Here is a 19,304-nt window from a genome sequence, read left to right on the forward strand (position 1 = left end):
AGTGCTGGGATTACAGGTGTGAGCCACCACGCCCTACCAGATCCGTGCTTTAAACATTCGAAAGCAACAAGAGTCAGTTGCATACTAGCATTATTTGTTTTTTGGTTTCTCCTATTTTACAGCCTTAAGTTTAGGAGGCTGTTCTGAATAAGGGTTCTCAAAATCCTGTGATGTGATGCTCTCCATACAGCATTATGTATACCTTTTTCTTTTACTCTCATAGTCTCTTTTTCCATATACACAGATATACCTGTACGTTGTGTTTGCCTGCTCATCATTTACAGAGATAGGAAATCCCTGGTGTAAAAGCACTTCATGAGATTAAATAATACTCTTTTGACAGGGCTCCATCTGTGTTCTAACTTAACTTTGAAGTGAAATATTTTCTTTTCTAATGAGATTCTTTTCGCTGTTAAAAATTCAATGTTTTCATACTTCCATAGAGCTAATGAGGAGCATTGTTGGGAAAATTGGGCTTTCTGATTATTTTCTTCTATACCCTTGACTCTCCCTCCTGTCTCCCATTCAACAGATCATTTTTAAACACTTGCTAGATGAAAGGACTCATCCAGTACACTGTGGCAAATCAGGGAAAATAAAAAAGACTCACCAAAAATGTTGAAGAGCTACTTGCAATATTTTAATTTGTGGAAATAATTCAACAGAAGCAAAATGAAGATGTTCCCTAGTAGAGGTTTGGTTAATAATACTGTGTTCATTAGCTTGATAGAATGAGTCTGTAATACTCTGTGAAAGAGCAGAATACAAAGTAGTGTGAACAGCCATATTGCACAAAATATAAAACAGTGTGGGATGTGCATAAGAATGAGAGAATCTTCTGTCAATAAGAATTACTGGTTTACATTGGATGGTGGAGATATGGGATGATTTTTTTAAAATTTTGTATTGAGGCCGGGCGCGGTGGCTCAAGCCTGTAATCCCAGCACTTTGGGAGGCCGAGACGGGCGGATCACGAGGTCAGGAGATCGAAACCATCCTGGCTAACACGGTGAAACCCCGTCTCTATTAAGAAATACAAAAAACTAGCCGGGCGAGGTGGCGGGCGCCTGTAGTCCCAGCTACTCGGGAGGCTGAGGCCGGAGAATGGCGTGAACCCGGGAGGCGGAGCTTGCAGTGAGCTGAGATCCGGCCACTGCACTCCAGCCTGGGCGACAGAGCGAGACTCCGTCTCAAAAAAAAATAAAAATAAAAAATAAAATAAAATAAAATTTTGTATTGAAATCTGTAGTCCAAATTCTTAGGAGAAGGGCATTACATGCCAGATAGATTATGTCCTAGTTTCAGGAACTATGGGTTATGATCGAAGGACCTTTTAATTATTTTATCCAATATTTTATTCAATAAGCATTTCCTACACGTCTACTGTGTGCCAGCCATAGAGTAGCACTACTAGGCACGAAGGATTCAGCAGTTGGCAATTTACACTTTGCCCCTGGCCACATGGGGTTTCTTGCTCATTCCTACATCCATTTATTAGTGAAATATTCCAAGTATTAACCTAATGGTCTGAATTGCCAACTAGGGATGATTAGATGGGAAAATAAGGTAGCAAAGTGAAAAAAAAAAAATACAATACTTCACGCTTTCCTCTAATCTCCAGCCTCATCAGGGTTTATGTAAGATAGTAATTCTAAAAACCACTGCAGCACCATTTACTAAGCAGTTATTGTGTGCCAGTCTCTGTTTTGAGTGCTTAATTTTAATTTCTTCATTAAACCATCAGAACAATCCTGTGAGGTAGGTAGTGTTATTATAGCCATTTTACAGAAGACACAAGTAAAGCTAAGAGAGGCTAAGTACCTACTCAAGACTGTGCGTTCCAGGTCCAAACTCTGGAAGCCCTACTGTAAGTGTTCCTCTCTTGACCACTCTCCTTCTCTAAGTCACTCCCCTCTGCAGAGTGACAGTGAGTGAGGTTCATCTCCTGGATGGCTAGGAAGGCTCATTTTGCTGTGTCCTTCCTGCCCATGAAGGGTAGGTTGCCCATTTAATGTAACTACTTTTTTTCATTTTTATTTATTTTTAATTGAAAAATAGAAATTATATGCATTTATGATATACATGTTTTGAAATATGTATACGTTGTGGGATGGCTACATTGAGCTAAGTAACATGTATTACTTCACATGTTTATTTTTTGTGGTGAGAACACATAAACTCTGCTCTCTCAGTGGTTTCTAGTATCCACACATTGTTACTAACTGTAGTCACCATGTTGTAGATTAGATCTGTTGATCTCTTGAATTTACTCCTCCTGGAAATTTTGTATCCTTTGACCAACATCTCCTCCCCTCCTACATCCCTTAGCCCCCATTCTACCCATTTTTCACTAAGGTAAAGAAGGGACTGGTGAAACAGCCTTAATTTTTCTCTTTCATTCTCACCCACGTGTTTTGTGCTTCTGCACAGGGAGGTCCCTTGCAGCTCTGAAAGCAGATTTGGAAACATGTTGAATGAGTCCCCTCCAGTTAGCGCTGACAACATCAACCTGTATGTGTCATGTGAGATGGATATGTATGCTTTAGGGAATAAATGATCTGAATTGAAAAGAAATCACTCAGCCAAAAGCAATGGCGGCCCCTCTGTCTGTGCTGCTCAGCACAGTTCGTATTTTAGGAGCACCAAAGGCAAATATGAGACTAGAAAAAAAGAAAATGAGGCTAATTTAGAGTCTTCTGCCCGTCTGTTTAGCAGCAGATTGACTAGTAAAAATTTTGTTCTAATAAATGTTAAATATTTTGAAAATGTCAGAAGTACTTACACTCAGAAAACTCTTTTCCAAAGTCCCTTTGAAGAAAATAGAGATTTTGATGATTAATTCTCATAATATTAAAAAATAATAAAAAGAGTTTCGGTATATTTACTCATTAGGAAATTAATAACAGTGGTTTTCTTTTGGAAGGCAACCAAGTAGACTAGAATGCACCTGAGTAGGGCATCTTTTTGAGAGTTAGATGAGATCAGAAGGGGTCATCGTAGCAGGATGTGGTATTTGGAGATCTTCAAATTGTGGCCATGGTTAACCATCTACTTTTATTTCTTCATTTTTCCCTGCCTTCTTTCACTTACCCTCTCCTTAAGATCCATTATATTTTGGTTTTGGTCATATTTTATTTTTCTTTCACAGTGATAACATCAGTTAAGAAGCCTCAGTGCTCTTTCTTGTGCCTTCTCAATTTCATCTTTCTTTGAAGGAAAGCTACTTTTTTCATTGTGACAATCCTATATATACACTATCTTCATTCCCCACCACACATACACCCCAGGGATTAATAGAGTGTTTAACTGGTAATATGTAAGATTAACTGCAATGTATTGATTTAGTAAGTAAAGAAAACTCTTTATTAGGTTAAACAGCTAAACTTAAGGAACTGTTTATACACCACACTTTAAATGTGTCCCAATTAGATAGCAATTTATGAAATACAGTCTTCGATACATATAGCCAATTTTTAATTCTCTGATTTAATGTTATTTGAGTAGCTAATACATTAACAGTTTTTAACAATCAAATGATTATTAAAAGTTAAAATTCAGAAGTCTAATTTCCACTCCTCTCCCAGACCTGACCCCCACCCCTGCCTCCTATGGGTAGTTAGTTGTTTTTTTGAGACTTCCCAGGGTGTCTTTATGCTAAAATAAACAAATGAGGATATATAATTGTTATATAGGGGTTACTGTAGTAAATACTACTAACTGTAGATTGATCTGAGCTTGTTTTTTTCCTTGTAACAATATATCCTGGAGGTCTTTTCACATTAGTACACCAAAAGTTTCCACATTTGGGGGTAGAGGGAGCTGTACAGTATTCCAAAATGTAAATATACCATAGTTTATGTAATTATTCCCTAACTGATGAACTTTTAGGATGTTCCCAGTCTTTTGCCTAAAAACAATGCTGTAATGATCTGTATATTCTGTATGTAGATCATCACATCCATATTTAGATATAGCTCTCAGAAGAATTTCCCAGGAATGAGATTTCTGGGCCATAGAGAAATGCATCTGGATTTTTGAATAATAGTGCCAACCTGCTTTCCACAAGGGTTGTACCATTTTTCACTCATATCAGTAATACAGGAGAATGCCTCTTTCTTCGCACTTACGGCAACAGAGTGTGTTTTCAAACTTTTGGAACTTGGCCAATTGCATTGGTGTAAAAATTGGTATCTCAGTATAGTTTACTTTGCATTTTTCTTATGAATGAATAATTTTTTTAATGTTTAATGTATTAGTCATTGTATTGACTATAAACAGTCTTTTCATGTGTTTTGATCATTTTTTTTACTAAGTTATTTGGTTTCTTTTCTTGTTGAGTTCCAGCCATCATCTGTGATTCAAACTGCAAATATACCTTCCCAATTGGTTATCCATTTTATGTTTTCGTTTACTTTTCTTCTCCCCCTTTTTGAGAAGAAATTGAAGTACAATACAGCTCTTGCTTTCCATAGCATTGTGGAACTGTAAAAATGACCATGCAAGCTGAAACCACGCAAAGCAATCGCAATCAATGAGGATAGTCACAATTGTTTCATGACTTTACAATTTTTTGTCAAAACATCAAAAAACCTTTGGGAGGCCAAAGCAGGCAGATCACATGAGGCCAACAGTTCAAGACCAGCCTGGCCAACATGGTGAAACTCCATCTCTACTAAAAATAGAAAAAAGTTAGCCGGGCATGGTGGCACACACCTGTAATCCCAGCTACTAGGGAGGCTGAGGCAGGAGAATCTCTTGAACCCAGGATATGGAGGTGAGCCAAGATCATACCATCCTGGGTGGTGGAGTAAGACTCTGTCTCAAAAAAAAAAAAAATTAAAAACTCTATTCCTGGCATTCATAAATATATACAGAAATGAAAAATAAGAAAACCAATATGTATTTAGTACACTGTAACATTAGAAAACATTGAGAATTAAAGTGTTTTATTTTTTGTTAAAATCTTATCAAGATTAGTATAGCAGTGCTTGCCGCTGCCTTATATACTTTACAGTATACAGCAAGCATCTTTTCTGGGCCTCGGCGAACTGTCATACTTCTAAGTTTGGCTCAGTTGCCAGCATTTTATCCTTTATTTTTTCTGTGTTGTGAAATATCTCCAAGAGGTTTTTAAGTGTGAAATTTGTTGCCAACATCACTTCCTCTGGCGTCTCATCTCTCTTCATCCTCTGCATCCCTTTGGTCACAGCCACCTTCCTGGTTCGTTCTCGCCTTCAGTCTGGCTATGCCTCTCCAATGGTAGCAGTGTCAACATTCCCGGGGCAGCTCTTTCTCCTGTCACTCCCTTTACATTCAACTCAAATTTCACTTCCAGTGTTACCACTTTGTGGTACTTTTATCTTTGTTGGCCAATTCCCTCCCTCTTTCAATTATCCATTTTTATAAAATGCCACATGGGTTTATCAGTGGGAGACAGGGAGGCACCACAGCTGCATGCTTTGCTGCCTGTACATGAAGCGAATAACAAATGCACAGTGACCAGTTGCCAATAGACGTTGGAAGAAGGGATATGATTGGTCACTAATCATGATGAACACACATCAGTTATTTACATAGGGATTTCAGAGGAGCTAGCAACAAAGTTTATACTTTAGTTACTTAAATTTAATGTACTGTGGTGACTATACTGTGGTATTGAGATATTTAAACTATGTAATTGAAGGACTGATGTTATTTAACTAAAAAATAGTAGTAACTTCAATTTGTTCATATAAGTAGGGGCTGCCTGAATAGAAAATTAAAAAGAATTATAATAATAAATTTATTTTGTTTGTTATTAAAATTAGAATTTTAATAAATATCTATATACTCATCTCTGAGACTTGACAATCATTAACATTCTGTTATGTATTCTTTAAGTGTTTTTAATAAAGGAAATAGATCATTGCAAGTAAGATTGAAGTTCTCCTTTGTCCTCCAACTCCCATCCCGTTCCCTTTCTTAACCTCTGAACTCACATATCATCATGAATTTTAGAGTATCCTTCATTCTCTCTCTGTTTCTCTCTTTTCGACATTTATATATGTACTTGTAAAGCAGCAGTCCCCAAAATTTTTTTTGCACAAGTACCAGCTTTGTGGAAGACAATGTTTCCATGGACAGGGGTTGCGGGAGAGATGGTTTCAGAATGAAACTGTTCCACCAAAGGTCAGACATTAGACTGTCAGAAGGAGCATGCAGCCTAGATCCCTCACATGCATAGCTCACAGTAGGGTTCATGCTTCTGTGACAATCTAATGTGATTGCTGAACTGACAGCAGGCGGAGCTCAGGGGGTAATGCTCGCCCAGCTGGCCGCTCACCTCCCGCTGTATGGTCTGGTTCCTGACAGGCCACAGACCAGTACTGGTTCATGGCCCGGTGCGGGGGTAGGGGGACCCGTGATGTAAAGGTTTCAGTGGGAAATATGTACTCTTCGGGAATGTGCTTTTTAATTTGCACGATAATTTGTGTTTTTTGTTTTTCATGTTTTCCCATTGTTTCTTGTATTCTTATCTCCTTCTTGAATTAAAAATAGTTTTTGTCTTCTCCTTTTCCCCCCATTTTTAGAAGTCATGTTCTCTGTTTCATCCTATTTCTGTTCAATTAGTGGAATAATTTATATTTTTAAAAGATTAAAAATTATACAGAGATGAGTATTACGATGACTTGCCCTCTTCATGGAAATAGCCAACGCTAGATATTCTCATGTCATCATGACATATTTATATAACACTTTCCTCGTAAATTTAGTAACCTTCTTACTGTTTGTCTTCCAGATTTATTCAGGAGATTGAGCATGCCCTGGGTCTTGGCCCAGCCAAACAGTGTCCTCTTCGAGAGTTTCTCACCGTGTACATCAAAAACATCTTTCTCAATCAAGTCTTGGCTGAGATCAACAAGGAGATTGAAGGAGTCACTAAAACATCTGACCCTTTGAAGATTCTGGCTAATGCAGACACCATGAAGGTGCTGGGAGTGCAGCGGCCTCTCCTACAGGTAATAATACACTTTGAGCTTATTTTTATCAGCAATTTTCATTGACTTGGCAACCATCATAAATTTAAAAAAGAAGAAGAATTACCATCTGTTTCCATATTCATCAGGGACAAAAGAAAATAAATTAAATAGGCACTAGGGAAATTTAGATTTAATGTAGTTGGATGATGGAAGTTCCTTAAGATCTTTAAGAAAAAAAAAAAACACCTTTGGATATGAGAGATGGTGAATCTCATTAACATGCAGGCAGTTCCTCATTATTTTGACTGGAATTTGTCCTTGAAAGGAACTGTTTTTCCATTGGTGAATGCATCCCTGAGTATGAAGGATTAACAGGAAGGAAGTTATGACGCCCAACCTCAATTACCAGCAGGAAACCCTCTGTACCTTTTAAGGGCAGACTTACCTTTCAATGACTTGGCTACCTCACTGGGAATTTGAACTAGTAAACTGGCCTTTAAAAGTCAAATCACTGAATTCACATGATGAACTTGTTAGTATTGGAAATTTTACTTTATATTTTAAAAAATGGTTTCTTAGTATCAGAAAAAATAAAATCACCTGTCAGTACATATTTTTGATTAATAGGCTTGAGGCATATATTTTATATACATTTTAGCTGGTGACTTGGAGGTAAATAAATATAAAACTAAAAGAAAATTAGTAGGAGTTTAAATTAGTTATACATTAACTATTATTACACTGGAATTGAATCCTTACTGTGTTTCTTCATTTAAGAGTAGGATGGGCACAGTCTCACACTTTTAGTAAATTGTACAATATGAGACTATTCAATATGTGGAAGGCTTGGGCTTTTCAAAGAGAAGTTGTATAAATGGAAGGGAGTTATGCTTGCTCCAGTTGCCTTCCCTTTCCTGCCTTTACATATGTCTGCCTTGATTTTTCTTTGTACGTTAGAATTTACAGAAGTGCTGGACCTTTCTTAGAGAAGTGTCCTACTTTTGAGTATTTTTTTTATGAACAAGCTTTTTTATTATGTTGATAAAATAGAATAGGAAGGTGTTCGTTTGGATGGTCTGGGTCTCTGATAACCATATGCCTGGTGAGGGATCTGTACTGAGTGTGGGGTGCAGAGAAGGGGGAATGCCAAAGGCACGTGCTTGCTCTTCCTTCTGCTGGATTTCTCCTCCAGCTCTTTGCATGGCTGGGGTCTTCTCTGGGTGTCACTTCAAATGTCATGTCCACTGGAAGGCTTTTCCTGACTGTCCTAGCTAAGTAGGTCCCCTTTCCTGGTTATTCTCCATTCTCCCTTTTCCCTCACCACCACCCCCATCCATTATCAATACTGAGGCCACACCCTATGGACTGTGTCTGTGAACTGGGTCATGGAGGCCCCCTTGCCAGATAGCTTCTGATCAGGTTCTGCCAATAGGCAGCACAAGTAGAAGATTGGAAAGTGGGAGGAGAAGGAGGGTGGGTGATTTCTTCTCCCCTTCCTCTTCACTTTGGATCATGGCCCTGACTGTGCGTGCCTCCCTCTGTCACCGGAGATCCTGCCAGGTGACACATCCTCCATAGCTCCAGCTCTCACTGGACTCTAGCAAGGTCATTTCTTCTTGCCTCTTCATTTCAACTTTCTGCTGTTACAAGCCTCTGGGTGCCTCAGTATCCCTTGTTGCTGCTTTCAACCCTGCCTATACCTCTGTAAGTTATTTCTTCATTCATATTTATTTATTTGCATCATCTGAATGGAATACCTTTTTTTTTTTTTTTTTTTGGTCAGGATCCCAGGTAGATCTCCCCAGTTAATCAGTATTTTAATACTTTGGGTTTTTTCTTCCTGACACTTATCACAACTCTAATTATTAATTAATTTCACTAACTTGTATATTTTCTGTCTTTTCCCACTAGAGGGTAAGTTCCAAACACATATTATAATGCCAGGCAGCAGGAAGGTGCTCAATGAATAACTTACTGAATGAATGCATGATGGAGGGAGGGAGGGAGGAGAGAGGGAGGGAGGAGAGAGGGAGGGAGGGAGGGATGGATGGATGGATGGATGGATGGATGGATGGATGGATGGAAAGAAGGAAGGAAAGGTGGAAGCATGGATACAGTGAGTAAATTTTGAGAGTCATGAATACTCGCAGAGTCAGAATGGGGAGATGAGAAATAGAGAGTGACAAAAATATGCTTACTTTTATGTGTTGTCTGACCATATCATTAGCCTCATTTCCATCAGAAAACCTTTCAGTATTTATCTGAAATGTCACGCTATATGCCATACAGAGCAACCTGAACATGTTTAGTATACTGAATTTAAAAGGAAAAAAAAAAGGCAACAGTACACTACAGAGTGAATCTGTGAACCAATAATACTATTAAATGTGATAATTTGCAGCTTCAGTAGCAAAGATGCATTAAAACTCGTAACTCCTTAGCTACAATCTGGGCCATGTCAAGGCCATATGCTACCAGCAAAATGACATATCTGGGCAGTCTATCCATGTGCCTGTCAGATCACTCCCAACCTCATCACCAGCCATTTTGTACACGTTACTGTGCCTCTTGCCCTTTAAGTCATTGTGAGGCTAGGTAAGAACTCCAGCTTTACCTGTTCTCTCTTTGACCTTGTCAAGATGTAATTATATATAAGTGAATAAATCTTGAGACTAAGACCATTCAAGCTATTAACCTGCAAATTTTTTTTTCTAGAGCTAACACACCTGCTTAATTTTTTGTGTGATTATGTTACTCTCTTTCATAAAAATTTTATTTTATGAAAATGCAAATTGTTTAAACCATATCAATAAAGTTGTTTAATATTCTCAGAGAGAGTTATGCAGTTTAAAAAGCAAACAAGGAGATGGTTATTTTTTTTTTTCCTATCTTGGGTATTTTCCTGCCTTATAGTGATTGTAAATTGTTTTCTAATAATTCCCCATACTCAAGCTTCATTCTTTTTTTGTCTCCCTCTACACGCACAAGGTGAATTTTATTCTCGGATGTGTTTCTATGTTTCCTCAATATTTTATTTCCAGCTAATTGTAGGTGGCTAATCTGAAGAAAGAGTAAGAAATAATTCTCAAAAACTTTGACTGAGAATCGAAAACAAATGTTAAGAAGGAGCTTGGAGAAATATGTGTATGTGTGAAAGATGCATGTGGGTTAAGTATTCAATTACAGGAAGTATAAAAGTGTCCTTTAAAATTCTTCCCTTTGCTAAACTGTTGTTTGGTCACAGAGTAGAAGAGAGGACGTGCCTTTCCCTGAGGCAACACCCAGTGTCACACAGCATCAGCCCAGCCAGATTCTCCAGGGAGGGTGGGAGGACAGCTGTCTCAGTGATGCTTCCACTCGTTTGAGAACGGACAGACACAGTGCCTAGGAGCCCTGTGGAGAGAACCCCAGGACACTTTGTCCTTGTCTCTCTGAAGTGGCATCTGGGCAGTACAGACACTTGGGTTATTAGAGGCATTTCCGTGGGTGCCAACATGTGTTCTAAGTGATTTCATTTTCTAGTCACAGATTCCATAGGAGGGAAGGAAGTCAGTAGGAAGGAAGAGATGACAAGCAGCATTTTATACATAAAACAACTGTGCAAGTGTTGGCCCAAGCTGATACAGCAGAGTAACACTAGTAGTAATAATAGAAGAAGTAAAAACAGTAATGATAGCAGTTATAATAGTGGATAGTAGTAATGATAGCAGCTAACACTTTAGTAGCATTTACTATGTGTCAGACACTATTCTGAGTGCTTTGTCTATATTGATTGCAAGTGTTTAAAATGCATGGCAGCAATTCTGAGTGGTATTCTTTTTATGGGGAGGAAACTGAGAAACAATGAAATTAAATAACTTGCCCACAGTCACATAGCTGCCAAGTAGTAGAACTGTAATACAAACCCAGGCAATGTAACCTTGGAGTCTGTGCTCCCGGCCAGTTCTACCCAAAGTGGATTCTGAGGATTATGCTTGTCTGCAAGCTGTTTGTCACCAGTCTGCTATGAGACTTGGAGAATTTAGGAGTGAGCATTTAGACACTTAATTTTTTTTAGCATTTTGACATTGTCTGTTGAATCCAATAATAAAAAATTGGGCCTCTTGTATATCTTTGTGGGTTTTAAAATTTCTTTTTTCTAGCAATTCATTTTTATGTTTTATAAAAGTATCAATGTGCACCTGATTGGGGATTAAAACTGGGCTCTCCATAGTTAGAGAAGGAACTTTTTAAATCCCTTACTCTTTGGTACTGCCTCACAGAGAGGTAAAGCACGGAACCATCTTTTTTGCCCCAGTGCCTCAAGCATTTTACAATAGATAGACAGAAAAGCGCGGATATGTATTTCAGTTGGGTCTCTCCTAAATCACCAGCTCCTAGAATAGTGTCTGCATGGAGGAAACACTCACTATTTAATAAATGGATAAATGAATGAGTGAATGAAAACGAATGAATGAATTATGAATTCCTTAGTACAGGGACATGGCTGTGTTTTCTGCTCACAGTATAAGACTCATGATCTTGGGTTTAAGATTGTTAATGGTGCTAAAATTAAAAAGTCACAGCTCTTATGCCTCTAATGCTCCCAGGATGAGGGCAGGATTGGATGCATCTCATGGTCTTACCATCTGAGATCCCTCCGTTGCCATCACTTTTTCTGCAGAATGGCCTCCACCTGTTGCAAGGCAAAGCATGTTGATTCAAACTAAGGAACTCTCTTAAGAGAAATTACTCATTTCGCTTGAGTCAGATTCTGAACATGGAGTTCTGGAAACAGTCCATTGAAGTGGATACCATCTCGTGCTTTATATGTCTCCCAGAGTACAAGTTATTCACTCCTTAAAAATGAGGAGACAGACTAAACTGATTTACTCTGTTTCCCTGGTTTATCAATGATTTGGAGATGCCATTTAATGTATTTCTTCTTTGGTGTCTCCATCTGAAGAAAGAGTGAGGGGACTAGTGCTTAAAGTTTTTAACCCCTTATCTATCAAATTGCTGAATGGGCAACTATCTATTTGAACAAGCGGTACAAGCAAACTTTCTTTCTCTATCCCCAATGGAATATCCCATACCCTTGCTACTTAGAGAGTGTTCTGTGGCCAAGAACATCACCCTCTGATCAGTCTGCATTTGTACAGAATCGCAAGGTGATTTGTTTACACAGTAGAGTTTGAGCAGCATTGCCTTATACCAGTGCAAAAGCAAGCGAGGCCCATGCACTGAGAGCATCAGTGTGACCTGGGAACTTATGAGAAATGCAGATTCCTGAACCTCACTCCACCCTGGATATCTTTGTTCAGACCAGCTCTCCGGGTGATATTGATACTCGCTGAAGTTTAAGAAGCATTCTCTTAACATAACGTCATCATGATACCCAGCGTGAGGTTAGGAAATGGTATCTAATGTTGTGGGGTCTTAGCTTTGTGGTGCACAACAGTAGTCATTTTTAAAAAAGTATTCAGCTTTGTTTCATGCAGGCCCAGCAATTGTAAAAGCAATATTTGCAGCAGCAGCAGAAGCTGCTTCCTAGTCTAGCACATTGATTTTGCAAAGTTGTTTCCAAGTACAGGATGAGCCTACATTTTCTGGCTCATGCAGGGCAATGTGAGACAGAGGCAGCTTTTCTAATGCTCAGGCTTAAACTCCCACATCATCGGAGGAACGAACATAAGCTGTGCAAGTACAAATTCTGGGCAATCTTGAAATGTTTAGAGCGTATTTTCATTTTCTTCTCTGCCCCAGTATTTATCAAAGTAACTTTTGAGAAGTGAAATGGCTAGAATCTGCCTGCAAACACCACGCTGTCATCTCTTCCTCTGCCAGCTGCACTTTCCACTTATATCTGTAGGCTTACAGCGTGATTCTCACCAACGCCACCCATTAGAATCACCCAGGAACTTCCTAAAAATACCACTTCTCAGATCCCATTGGTTGGTCAGAGGTGGGGCGTGCATGGGCATCAGTGTTTGGTATGATGCCCAGGTGATGCCAACATGCAGCTGGAATTTGTACCACCAGCCTCGATCTTTCTACTCCCTAGTATCAGTTATTGCTGGGAGAGATAGCACATCAAAAATCACTGTTGAAGGCCAGGCGTGGTAGCTGACACCTGTAATCCCAGCACTTTGGGAGGCCGAGGCACGTGAATCATTTGAGGTCAGCAGTTTGAGACCAGCCTGGCCAACATGGCGAAACCCTGTCTATACTAAAAATAAAGCAGTTAGCTGGGTGTGATGGCACGTACCTGTAGTCCCAGCTACTCCGGAGGCTGAGGCAGGAGAATCACTTGAACCCGGGAGGTTGAGGTTGTAGTGAGCCAAGATAGCGCCAGTGCACTCCAGCCTGGGCAGTAAAGCAAGACCCTGTCTCAAAAATACATATATACACACACACATAAAATATATATAATACATAATATTACATATATATTATCTATATATAGTTGAGGCTTTCTTTAATGCAGCCAGGTTTATAAAAGACTGCTCTGTAGGATACTTTGAACCAAGCCTTGTACATAAGCCTTGGAATCAGATGCAAATGGATTTAAATCCCAGCCATTTCATTTGATAGCTTTGTGGCTGTCACCAAATTGCTTAACTTCTCTGTACCTATTTCTTCCCCTATAAAATGGGAATCATAAAATCTGTGTCATAGCAACACTCTAGTGGTGAAATGGAGTAATGAGTTAAAACGTGCCCTCTCCTTCCTACCCCAGGTCACCTGAGAGCAGGTCTCTGCATTGACTGCTCTGGTATGTTTCCTGCCTGCCCCTTAACACCCGCCTTCCTTCCTGAACTCTACTGACTGCTCCCCAACTCCTCCCCTCTCTGCCCAGATTTTCAACCTGCATCTTCTCATCACCAGCTTGCTGTTTACCCACCTTCTGTTCTTTCTGCTCTAGCACCCAGCTAGTAACTTCTTTCCTGCCTTCTCCTAACCCTGGTGTGACAGCAAGAGAAGATATTGTTTCACGTGCTTTCTCCTTTTCCTGGTTTGTCAGCTGGTCATTTATTAGCAGCTGAAGCAGCATGCACTGTTTTTGTCCATTAAAGCTAGGGGATTAGTTTCCTAGGGCTGCCATGACAAATTACCATAAACTTAGTGCCTTAAAACAACACAAATGTATTCTTGCACAGTTCTGGAGGCCTGGGAGCCACATTCCCTCCAAAGCTCTGGAGGAGGATCCTTCCTTGCCTCTTTCAGCTTCTGGTGACTCCCATTGATATTTGGCTCTGGCAGCATAACTGCAATATCTGTCTCTATCGTAACATGGCCTTCTCCCCTGTGTCTCCATGTTTTCTTTACTGGCTCTTGTAAGGATACTTTCATTGGATTTAGCATTTGTCTTAATCCAGGACGATCTCATCTCAATCCTTACCTTAGTTACATCTAAGAAGATTTCCAAGTTAAGTCACATTCTGAAGTTCCATGTACAATTTTGGAGGGAGACACTGTTTAGTCCACTACAGCTCATAACTAGAATGCAGTCAATTCAATTGTCTATGTTTTCCTTGAAGACTCTGGCAGGAAGCAGTGTGGAAGTATTGCTATTGGCCAGTCTGGGTGGTACACACCTGTAATCTCAGTACTTGGGAGGTCAAGGTCAGGGTATTGCTTGAGGTCAGGAATTTGAGATCAGCCCAGGCAACATAGCAAGCAACTGTCCCCCCCCCCCGCCCCCAAAAAAAAGAAAAAAGAAAAAGAAAGAAAAGAAAAAGAAAATTAGCCAGATGTCATGATATATGCCTGTAGTCCCAGCTACTCGAGAGGCTGAGGCAGGAGGGTTGGATCACTTAAGCTCAGGAGTTTGAGGTTGCAATGAACAATGATCATGCCACTGCACTCCAGCCTGAATGACAGAGTGAGACTCTGTCTCTAAAAAAGAAAAAATAAATAAATAAGTATTCTGTTAAGGCAGTAGGCCCAGGATGGTCTAAATTCTAGATGTCAACCAGGTTCAAAGTGAAAGTGTTTGGTAGGCTGAGTGATTGCTGGAGCTCTTACTGAAAGTTGGTGGACACAGCTGCTTACAGTATAATAATTTGCTAGAGATAATTATACTGCTGCCCAAACCTATTATCTCCCCAGCCAAGCTAAGGCACTGCCAGTGACTTATTCTGGTTTCCCGAGGAAGTGTGGCCAGCAGCAGTAGCATATTGTTCTCATCATATCACATTATGTTCATATGAAGAACGTTGCATTTGAGCGGTGTTTGCATCACAGCCAGTTGTTGCCCTTCCACTCTCTGGTACAGAATAGATTCAGCTTTTATTAGTGTAAATAGATTAGTCCCATTTAAGGTCTGCTGGAAGTCATTATGAAAATCATTAGGCTGAAGAGAACTGATCAATTGATTTTCTTTCCCCCTGTAAGCGCTGAGAGATGGTGCTAATGGTCTCACTGTGCTAAAAATAAGTCTTAGAACCAAGATGCCTTGGGGTCTAATCTGATTCTTCAGTGTTTATCGATACCTAAAGAAACACTAACTTACCACTCAGAGGTTTGATTTTCTTTGCATTTTACTTTTGTTATTTTATTTATTCACCAACTATTATTTTGCCTCTTCATGTCAAGAAATAACCACTTGTGGCTACCTAAGACTTTATCGAGGAAGATGGAGTGGAAGATGCCTTTGTTCTTGTCTTTATTTAGATTGTCCAGCACTCACCTGTTCACTTCCAAGACACCAGAGCAAATTAAATCTTTTATTACTAATAGAGACTTTTGGGATCTGATAACATTCGTCCGTGTTTTCAGATCATTTTTATCAAGTTGTGTTACTTATGTATTGTTAATTCTATTACTGGTTTAGTACATTTTAATTTTGTAGAAGTTTTGTTGTGATTCTTCATAGCCATCTTTGAAAGTGCTTACTGCTACGTTTCATCATGGTGAGGTGGGAAATAGATATAAAACATAGATTTGGTCTCCATAATCATCAGCTCAATGACCTTAGACAAGTCCAAGCCACTTGCCTTCTCTGAGCTTCTCCTCTCTCATGTATAAAACGAGAATGACACTTGCCCAGACCATAGACTACCTCCAAAGACTAGGATGAGAAGTACCATGGGATCATGGATTCAGCAGGGATTTATGAAGTCTTCTACATACTGATCTGTTTCATAATTATTATTAGTGGTCCACATGCCCACATGATTGCTCCATTCAGAAAAAAAAAAAAAAAAATCCACTAGTGTTAAAGGGAATGGTGCTAAGAAGACGCCTACATGAATAAAAATATTTTCTACTAAGTGGAAAGCTTCACTAATATTTACTGGTTTGTTTCATACATGATTAGACAACCATTTTTTCCCCAGTTTATCACAAAGATGTTTTAAATATACAAAAAATCTAGAAAAAAATGTCCACTGAACACCCACATACTCACCACCCAGATTCTACCATTAACATTTTTCTGTATTTGTTTTATAGCATGACCAAACCTGGTCATTTTGATTCCTCTTCAGCCTTCACAGAAATGAATTCCCCATCATTCCATGAGTACCTTACCATGGTGCTGTTCCCAGTATTTTAATCTTAGAAAATCTGAACATACAGAGAGATACATTAAGTAAGAAAGTAGTTGCTTCGAAAGAGTATTTATTTTCTAAAAGTACTCGTCCAAACATTTCCTTCACATAGTTCCATGGAAAAGGAAATTGACCAGCTCATGCTTATGATTAATCTATAAGTAGTGCCTTTATTGATATAATATTACAAAGGAACTTGTCCTCATAACTGTTGATGAAGAAGGCTGTGAGTCGAGCCACTCAGAGACGATTTTTTTAATATACAGGCAGAACAGGCCCATTATATGATCAAATTGAATTTCTATAAATATCATTAACTTATTGTCTTACCTTCGAATGAAAAAGAAACAGGATCTCCTCTGACTGGCTGGTTTTCTTAGAGACGTTCCTGGTTAACTAGACTTCTGTAAGTAACTTTCTGCAAAGCAATGACAGAAAAAAATATTTAACTATATTTAAACTAGCTTCTATATAATATAGCCAGCTAGGGTTTTGGAATAATACCACAGGGACTAGAGATAAACATTATTTTCTTTTGTCTTCAGAAAAATCATCTGCAACCAACCTTACACATTTTATAAGGATCCTTAATTATCTCAACATTTTTTATTTTTGAGGTCAACCATTATTCTGAATGTTTTCTTCAACAATCTATAATCTCTCTTAATGTATTTGGAACAGATTTTAGTTTAGATGCAACTTTTAAAGAATTCATCTACTACATCTGGGTTATGAGGTCAGTTTAAAAAGAATAAACTGGAAGCCTTTATCCCCTTAGGTAGAGGAGTCATGAGGGACTACTGAATGAGAAAGTAATTATAGTCAGTGACACTTGTTTACTAGCTTTGCTTGGTGCTAAGAAACTTGCCTGAGCACGCGGCTGTTTCAGAATGACATCAATATAGGGATAACCCCTGGGTTTTAAAGTAGGACTCTGAGATTACTTTCTATCATGAGTAAAGAAGCCCCACTGATGGTCGTCTTAGTTGTCACCTAGACTGTTCTCTGAAACAGGGCTTATTTGGGGTAAGCATTTTGAGGTTTTGATTGGCTGCTGTCCATTTTGATCTTGCCTCAGCCCACTCGTTGGTAGCTAAGCAGGAGAGAAGGTAATGACTTATGACAGATCTGCTGACAGGGACTGAAATACATTAACACTCTGTCACTCAGATCTTTAGAGGGCTGCCTTTGCCTGAAATATATTTGACTTTACTTGCTAACAAAGGCATCTTCAGATTTATTTCTTTTCCTTAAATGTTAGAGAAGAGGAAGAGCATCCCACTGAAAGATACTAGGAAGAGAAAAGCCTGGCTCAACAGCCCAAGCAAATGATAGTTATCATTCTTGGGAGCAGCAGAATTGCTGATAGTGCGAGATTGCTAGTAGGAGCCAGATGAGTGTGGACAGAGAACTGCTGTACTTAGGAAATATTTGAGGTTCTTATTCTAAGCAATTTTTGCCCTATGTGGATGTTGCAGCTCTGGCTTAGAGATGTTCTAGTGAGAAAATGGAGAGAAACAAGACTATCTCAGCTTCAAAGTTTAATGGCCCTTTAAGATTAACTGTTCAAATAAAGCAGCTGCTTTTCTTCATGCTTTTCAAGGATGCTGCCCTACTCAAAAACTTGTGTGTACTTAATCTTAGCATAGACAATCTCAGATGGACTGGTGAAACCTGACACATCTCTTAAAACAAGAGTGACATGACACAGTGAAAGAATTTTCACCACTGAAATTTTAATAAAATGAAATGATTAATATGTATTTATTAAACACCTGCTTTGTGCTATCACTGGACAAGGTGATTGTGGGGATACAGAATAAATTTAAAGCAAGACTCCTTCTTCTCAGGAATTTAGTAGGGATCAATTAATTAGGAAACTGGAATTTCTCACACCTACAAATCCAAGAACAGTAAAGGACACTTTATAGTTGAGTACTGAATGTGATGGTTTAGAAGATTTTCACTATAAGAGCTGAAGAGAGAGACACAGAAGGCTGGAGGATTCAAGAGAGACCTTAGGCAAGAAGTGGGCCCTGGGTCATTGTAGGATGTGTAGAAATGAAAAAGGCAGAGGAGAAAAGTGACCTGAACAGCAGACACAACGTAAGCAAAGACACAAAAGGTAAAACTGACCATTGCGTGTTCATCAGACAGTGAGGGTCTAAATGAGTGAAGGAATGAAAGGAGAATAAGAAATAAGGTTAACGGGGACACAAAACTCTACCAGGGAAGTCTCAAACTCTGAACACACCAGTTTACTTTTGAAGTGGAACTGATACAGAATGGTGGCAGTTTTTAGAGAAGGGACGTGTTCAAATGGATGCACTTTTAAGGAACAGTGGGCCTTGGCAGTTCAGACAGGATTAAGGGGCAGAGAGCCTGGGGTCCCAGAGGCAGCTGAGGCAGAGATCCACTAAGTTCAGCTCTGAAGGGGAGACAGAAAGTTGTATGTGTTTCTCTCCAGACCAAAGTTTTAGGTGATGGCGTCATGGCTGCCTGAGATCCGGTGAGCCCCAGCATTGTGCCAAGCTTAGCATTTGTCATCAGTCTCTTGAATTATTGTCCTAGTTGACCAAACCACCCAACAGTCTGACTTTCTGGGGTAAATATTGCACTCATGAATCTCCGTGAGGGTGTTCCCTCCTGAGCCCTCAAAGGCATGACCAAATGGGGTTCATCGTCACCTCCGTGTCCACAGGAGCAGCCATCTTGGCTTTAGCACACTCACATTTGTTTAAAGATTAAGCTGTACATTTCTCATTTGTTACTTTTTTAGACACACAGGAGCTCTGTCAGTTAAACTCCTGCT

General features: G+C 39.3%; 1 protein-coding gene across 7 annotated transcripts in view; it reads left to right on the forward strand.

Moving 5' to 3' along the window:
* EXOC4 (exocyst complex component 4) overlaps positions 1-19,304 on the forward strand; it is an 815,224-nt gene that overhangs the window by 560,729 nt on the left and 235,191 nt on the right. For all 7 annotated transcript variants that reach the window (XR_013415598.1, XR_013415599.1, XR_013415597.1 and 4 more), the window contains one exon: positions 6,779-6,998. Coding sequence is in view for 3 of the 7 variants with exons in the window: in XM_015134944.3 (XP_014990430.1) it covers positions 6,779-6,998 (220 nt within the window). In the remaining 4 variants the exon portion in view is untranslated. The remainder of the gene's footprint in view (positions 1-6,778; positions 6,999-19,304) is intronic.

Source organism: Macaca mulatta, chromosome 3 (assembly GCF_049350105.2).
Source record: "Macaca mulatta isolate MMU2019108-1 chromosome 3, T2T-MMU8v2.0, whole genome shotgun sequence".
Classification (NCBI taxonomy): domain Eukaryota; kingdom Metazoa; phylum Chordata; class Mammalia; order Primates; family Cercopithecidae; genus Macaca; species Macaca mulatta.